Source organism: Vombatus ursinus, unplaced genomic scaffold, assembly GCF_900497805.2.
Source record: "Vombatus ursinus unplaced genomic scaffold, bare-nosed wombat genome assembly UNPS02014801.1, whole genome shotgun sequence".
Lineage (NCBI taxonomy): Eukaryota > Metazoa > Chordata > Mammalia > Diprotodontia > Vombatidae > Vombatus > Vombatus ursinus.
Window position 1 is genome coordinate 638,520 of NW_020954579.1, and position 7,493 is coordinate 646,012.

General features: G+C 40.1%; 1 protein-coding gene across 1 annotated transcript; it reads left to right on the forward strand.

Annotated features, from left to right (window-relative positions):
- Nucleotides 1–372: 372 nt before the first annotated feature.
- On the forward strand, nt 373–6,980 carry LOC114051013 (keratin, type I cytoskeletal 24-like). Its single transcript, XM_027873122.1, has 8 exons — nt 373–921; nt 2,144–2,226; nt 2,957–3,113; nt 3,623–3,784; nt 3,884–4,009; nt 5,879–6,096; nt 6,648–6,721; nt 6,877–6,980. Exons 1-8 carry the CDS (start codon nt 373–375, stop codon nt 6,978–6,980), a joined length of 1,473 nt encoding a protein of 490 aa, XP_027728923.1.
- Nucleotides 6,981–7,493: the final 513 nt, after the last annotated feature.

Genomic DNA, 7,493 nt, shown 5'->3' on the forward strand with positions numbered 1-7,493 from the left:
GAGGCTTAAGGGCTCTAAAGCCCACCTGAATAGTTTGTAAAACTAGAAAATATATGACAATGCAGTTCAGATAAACAGAAGGAAAGGGGGAAATGTGGGAAAATAACAGATTAGGAGATGCTCACAGGCTGAAACGTGATAACGATGCTCATTTTTCCCCACCCTTGCTAATTTTTTTTCAATATCAATTGACCCAGTAGGGTAAGGTTCATTATGAGAAGCTCATCATCTGAGGATTAAGAGGTAAACGGACAGGGATAGAATTGAAAGAAGCAAAGAAACACCCTAAATCTCTGTATATAAGGATGGCCTGATCAGGGCAGTCTTCACTTCCATTCCTCACTCCTGGGGCAAGGTTGACTAGAGTGCATTATGTCTTGCCTCTTGAGAGCTTGTTCCCAGGCTGGAGGTAGTGGTTGTGGCAAAGTGTGCAGCAGTGACAGCAGTGGCAGCAGCTTCAGCAGTAGTAGCAGATGTTACCTGGGGAATGGCCCTGCTCAGAGCATTGGAGGTTCCAGCAGCTGTGGACTGAGTGGAGGTTTTGGCAGTGGGTTAGGACGGGGTTTCGGAGGTGGGTGCAGTAGCAGCTCCCTAATGGGAGGCCACGGAAGTGGCTCAGGTTCTAATGTTAGCTTTAGTGGAGGCTTTTACAGTTATTGTGCTGGTGCCGTGAGCAGCGGTGGGACAGGTAGTTTGGGTGCCAGTGATTGGGGCCTTTTCTCTGCAAGTGAGAAGCAAACCATGCAGAGCCTCAATGACCACCTGGCTAGCTACCTGGACAAGGTCCGTGCTCTGGAGGAGGCCAACACTGATCTGGAGATCAAAATCAAGGAATGGTATGATAAATCTAGGGCTAAAGAGGCTGAATCTAAGAAAGACTACGACAAGTATTATCAAATAATTGAAGATCTAAGAAACCAGGTAAAGTGATATAATCTCAATATCTTTTCCTTCTTTTTCTATGCCATAAAAATTATAAAAGTAATATATTAATTAATGCTTGCTAAATAATAATATTTCACACAAGGAGTAGCATGACATAAAACGTAGAAGACCAGCCTTGAAGTCAGTAAGATCGGATTTCAAGTTCTGTCTCTAACAAATAGTAAGAATGAGCATTTTTATAGTACTCTAAAGTTTGCAAAGCCCTTTATAAATATCTTAGTTTATTCTCATAATAAACCATTTTACAGTTGAGAAAACTAAGGCAAATAGAGGTTAAGTTACTTGCCTAGAGTCACATAGCTGGTAAGTGTCTGAGGTAACATTTGAATTCAGGTCTTCTTGACTCCAGGCCCAGTGCTCCATCTGGCTATGTGATACTGGGTACTTTGCTTAACCTTTCAGGAGCCCACGCAACAATCTTAAGCCTTGTTAAAGATGGGTCACTGACTTGCTTAGGTAGAGAAAGTTTCTATAGAGGCAGCTCCTCCACATCAATAATAACATATGTCTGGACCCCAAAAAAGGTTTCCTACAAAATTAAAATGTTCAAACTTCTATCAGGTGAAAATTATTATATATTAGTTCTATATAATGTAACATAATAATGACATTAATGATATATAATAATATATTATAATATATAATGTTATATGAAAATATGTTATACATGTTAAAATTGTTATATATTAGTTATATATTGTAACATAATAATGAAATTAATGATATATAATAATACATACTGTTATATGAAAATGTTATATATTTGAAAATTGTTATTTGTGCGATACTCCTACATTCATTTTTCTGGACCTGGAATCAGGAGACACATAATCTTTTACCTCTAACACTTAGTGATTATGTGACCTTGGACAAATCACATAATCTCTGAACCTCAGATTCCTCACCTGCAAAATGGGGATAATGCAATAAACCCTGTAGGACCTGTTTCATAGGGTTGTCATGAGGCTCAAAAGAGAGGATACATGTTCATTGCTTCGCGTCTTTTGATGTACTATGTAAATTTCAGTTTCACTATCTAAAATATCAGAAATACAGATACTGATTTAGAAGTTTTTTTTTTTACATTTCAGGTAAGTATTTCTTAACTAAGGTTGCCTTAATAAACTAACACCAGAAAGCTATGTGGTATCCAGAAATACATAGCTTTATTTTTCCACCATTTTTGAAAATTTTCTAGATCATTTCAGTCACCATTCACAATGCCAAGATCATCACACCTATTGACAATGCTAGGTTGGCTGCTGAAGACTTTAGAATGAAGTGAGTTTATTTTCAACTATTATTTCTAATAGCAGTTTAAAAAACTAATAAAATCTTCATTATTCTTCATACACCAAGGACTAGAGAATTCTAGTGAAAAGTCAGGGAAAGAGTGATGTAGCAAAAAGATCATAGGCTTAGCATCAGTTTCCTTATCTCCAAAGTAAGAGAGAGAAGTCTAGATGACTTCAAATGTCTTTTCTAACTCTAAAACCAATAGCATCTAATTAATTGGTCACATAAACATAGATAATCCTGTATCAGAAGAAATTGCTAAAGAATTGAAATGTATATTCTATTAAAGAAATTCTAAAATTACATAATCTTTTTAAATCTTATTATATCTAATCTTGTGGCTTAATCACTTGGCATCTGATGATGATGATACATCAGTGCATAAGATGGGAAATAAGAAGGTGATGAGTTTTATACTCATCTGGAATAGCTTGGTAAACTATGAGGTTGATAAGGTAGCATGGAAAGAGTCAGAAGATCTGTGTTTAAACCCTCCTTCTGAAAATGTTAACTACCTATGTGACCTTGGACAAATCATTTCATTTCCCTTGGCCTCAGTTTCCCCATCTGAAAAAATGAGAGGGTTGGACTAGATTGCCCTTGAGGACCCTTCCAGCCCCAGAGCTATAATCCTATGAATACTTTGTAGATGAAATTGAAAGCTTTCAAAATTATTCAACTAATTGAAAAAATCACATTCTGCACATTTTTTAAGGTATGAGAATGAGCTTTGTGTACAGCAGTCTGTGGAAGCAGATGTACATGGCCTTCACAAAGTACTTGATGAGTTGAACATGACCACATCAGACCTGAAAATGCAACATGAAAGCTTGAATGAGGAGCTGGTTTATCTCAAGAAGAATCACGAAGAGGTAGGGAGAAAGTTGGAAATAACATGAGTCAACCACTGGAATCCCAGGGGGCTTGGTCCATCCCCGACCCCCATAGTTTCTCCCTTCCTCAGTCATCAGGCCACTGCAACCAAAGATCTCATTCTGCCAAGGGCACCTTCCCACTGGTCTAAACAGAGTGCTTCCCTCACTCCTACCATGAGCCTTCTGGCCTAGGGATGCCAAACCACATGGGACCCCTGGGATCATCTGGGGATATTGGCAATGAAGATAGCTTGCTGCTCGGTGCACTTTTATTGCCACACTTCTGCCCATCACCACCAGAGTAAACTTAACCATAGCCTTCCCTCAGCCACCATCCTGCCTTGCCCTCCTTCAAAGTTCACTCCAGTTGTCCAGAACCTTCTTGCTGTCATCTGTGGGCCTCCGTGTCACTCTCTCTCCTCCCTAATATGTCTAGTAGCTGACACACAGACTTCTTCTCTAACCCAACATCACTATTACAGTGGCCTTGCTTTTTCCCTTGCTAGGAAATGAAGAGTACACAGGGAATGAATCATGGGGATGTCAACGTGAAGATGAATGCTGCTCCAGGAGCAGATCTGACAAAACTGCTGAACAACATGAGGGCCCAGTATGAGGAGCTGGCTGAACAGAACCGTAGGGAGGCAGAAGAACAGTTCCGCAAGCAGGTAAGTCAGCAGCAACTAAGCAATCAGAGAGCAATGCCTGGAGATGAGCAATTCACACATTCTTTATTCCATTCTCTCTTGCCTCCCACGTGCCTGTAGAGTGCAACTTTGCAGGCACAGATCTCCACTGATGCAGGAGCAGCCGATTCAGCCAAGAGGGAGATGTTGGAGCTGAAGAGGACTCTTCGGGGCCTGGAGATCGAGCTTCAGTCCCTAATGACCATGGTAGGGGAAAGCCAGCCCTTATTTTAAACTTCTTGAAACTGCTTTGCATACGTTTCTGTCAGTCTGCAGGTAAGGAGGCAAAAGCCAAGAGTAATCTATAGCTAGATAGCTAATGCCCCAGGAAAATCCAGGGTGTGAGAGAGATTAAGAGACAGAAAGGCAGAGACAAACAGAAAGACAGAGAGAGAGAGAGAGAGAAAGAGAAGGAGGAGGGAGGAGAGACAGAAACAGAAAGAGACAGAGAGGGAGACAGTGCCTGAGAGACAGAAAGACAGAGAGACCATGAAAGGAGAGAAACAGAGATACAGAGAGACTGAGAGATACAAAGACAAACAGAGAGGGTGGAGGGAGAAAAGACAGAGAAGCAAAGAGACAGAAAGAGAGACAGAGAGGGAGGAGAGAGAGAGAGAGAGAGAGAGAGAGAGAGAGAGAGAGAGAGAGACTCAGAAAGAGAAAGAGAAGCAGAGAAAGACAGAGTGGGAGGTTGGAAGAGAGAGAAAGAGAAACAGAGAGAGACAGACAGCCTCATCCTCCCAATAGTGGTCATCTTCTCCTCTTAGAAAGGTGTGGCTTCAGGAAGCACCTACCTCTGGGCACCAAGATCCAAACTTCTCAACAATTGTGAACCTCTCAAGGTCATTAGGTATCCACCCAGGCTAGAAACATCTATCCCAGGACTGCTGTTCAGTCACCCATCCTCAGGAGCTAGGAAATTGAGATCCAATCTTAGGTTCCCCTAGGCTGCCTAAGTACCAAGACATTCTCTTGTTACCATGTGCATGTAGACATTGTAGATGATTCTGGGAAGGGAGAGAGAATGAAACCCACCCCCTCCACTAGAACCCCAAAGAAGAACTATCAGAGTCTCCAGCCACACATTTGAAAGAGAGGAAGTTACAGTGAGAGTGGAAGCTGTCTCTTCTTTTAATTTTACTGCTAAGTTGCTCATCATCTTTGACACAGACCCTGGTGAAAAAGACCATGGGAATGAACTAGCGGCCTCTGTCTGCACATATCCTTATAAAGGATCCAGGGTTTAAGTCCATCCCCAGATATGCTCTATGAGGTGGCCACCACAGTCCCCAATCCAGCAGCTAAAGGGGCTTCTCTTATTACTCCCATTGTATGAGCAGGTATTGATCAGCGTTAGTAAAGGGAGCTTCTTTATTGAGAGTTTCCTTTGCCAATAAAATCACAGGTCTAGTTAAAAAAAACACATATATGTATATAGGTATACATACACATATGTATATAGGTATATATACACATATGTATATACATATATATGATGCTTTTCCTACAAGAGACATGTGAGGTTCGCCTTAAATGTGAGCAAAATTCAGACCAGTGCCAGGAGATGGAAAGGAGGGCACTTGAGGGCCAAAGCTTATACCACTTGGCTTTCATAGCACATTATAAAGGCAATATGATTTAGTGGCCAGAGTTCTAGATTTGGAATTTAGAACACCTGGGTTTAAGTACTACCTAAAATAACACCAGTTGTGGAATCAGCAGACCTGTGTTAGAAACCTACAGCTTTCACTTAATACCTATCTGACGTGGGCCAAATCACTTGATCTTGCTAGGCCTCAGTTTCCCCAAATTAAGAATTGGACTAAAAATCTCTAAGGTTCTTTTTCAATTCTATATCTCCAGTGAAATCATAGGTCCTTATAGATAGCTTGCCTTATGTTGGATACCTTACCCTCAGTGTACTGAGGTATCAAGGAGACACTTTTCACCACTGAGACATATATATGTTCAATTTTTTAATTGATTAATCAACTTATTTTTAATTATTAATATTTTTCCTATATTTTAAATGATTTCATTTTGATATTTTGTGTGTGTACCTGCACCTATTTGTAGCAAGACTCCCTGGAAGGCACCCTCGCAGACACCGAAGCAAGCTATGTGACCCGGCTCTCCCAAATACAACTTCAGATCAGCAGCTTGGAGGAACAAATTTGCCAAATCAGAGGAGAGGTGGATTGTCAGAACGCAGAATATGAACAGCTGTTGAACATCAAGACCCGCCTGGAGATGGAGATTGAGACTTACCGCAGCCTGCTTGATGGAGAAGGGAGGTGAGTTACGAGTGAAGTTCCATACTATCAATCACCCAGTTTCATGACTTTTCTGCCCCCTGAAACTAAATACCTGGCAGATCGAAATAAGGCATCCCCTGAAAGGAATATACTCAGTCTGATTAAATAATCAATCAATCAACAAGCATTTTTAAGCATCTACTATGTGCTAGGCACTATCTTTAGAAGGAAATTATATCTGATTCCTCCCATTAAGAGGAAAACAAGCTATGCCACATGCCTGGAATGCATTCCCTTCTCACCTCCACCTCTTACAATCCTCATCTTCAAGATTCAATGCAGGTGCCACTTTCTATATGAAATCTTTTCAGATCACCATTACCTTTTCAGTATCTTCTCTCAACTCGAATTATCTTGCACATACTCATCAGTGGAAATGATATCTCTCCCCCATAAAAATGTAAGCTCTTCAAGGACAGGGATTCCTGAGATTGCCCTCCCCCCAGGAATCTTAAAATAGGCACTGAATTCTTGCTGTTATTTAATTAAATAACTGGAGATAATACATTCTCTAACTGGTTCTTTTCCAGTAGTTCTAGAGGCAAGGGAGAAGTATCAAGAGGTCTACCATCTGTTGACTCAGACACAGACCAGTGGAAGGGAGGTAAAGTGTCTTTTTTCCCCAGTTTCCTTTCTGTGCATCAATCATGAATAAAATATTCATCTATTCTAACCAAAACCTATTTAAAACATAATTAGGAATCATATGTCTTTTAACGTTCATCTATTACAGTTCTTGTTTCTTTTTTTTTTTTTAAGAGTCAAACAAAATCAGAGTGACCAGGATGATGAAAGAAGACTCCACTAGTAGCCAAGGGGTGTCATCTCAAGCTAATTATATTTCTGGAATGAAAATTAAATAAGCAGATGCTCAGATGGCCTTTGTCACAGAGAATGAAATGATGAGTCCTCCTGGAGAAAGAAACAGTCTGAGCAGCCTAAGAGAAATCAGCTCTTTCAGGCCCTTTCTGCTTTCCTTTTGGCTTTCTCTTGCCAAATGCAAACTTGCAAATTGTGTTTCACTTCTTAGCCATCCTGTCAGTCAATAAACTTTCCTCCTGTTGCAAATTGAACAGATTGGGTCTTAGTATTTTGTGGTATTTCAAACACTCAAACTTACCGTTGCATATGAATTTGTCCCCAAAAAATGCTCCCAAAAAAACTTTTTTTGATTATGAAAAATCTGGATGTATCCTCCTCTTCTATGTTGGTAGGGTTTTTTTTTGTTTTTCACATAAATTAGGGGCTTAAAAGGCTGTTTTCACTGACAATATGCTAAAGAACCATTCTAAAAGGTCTACCAAAAAGAGACAGAAATTTTAATCACTCATTTTCAATTCAATTCAATTTGGGCATATTTTTTGTCTTTTTTATTA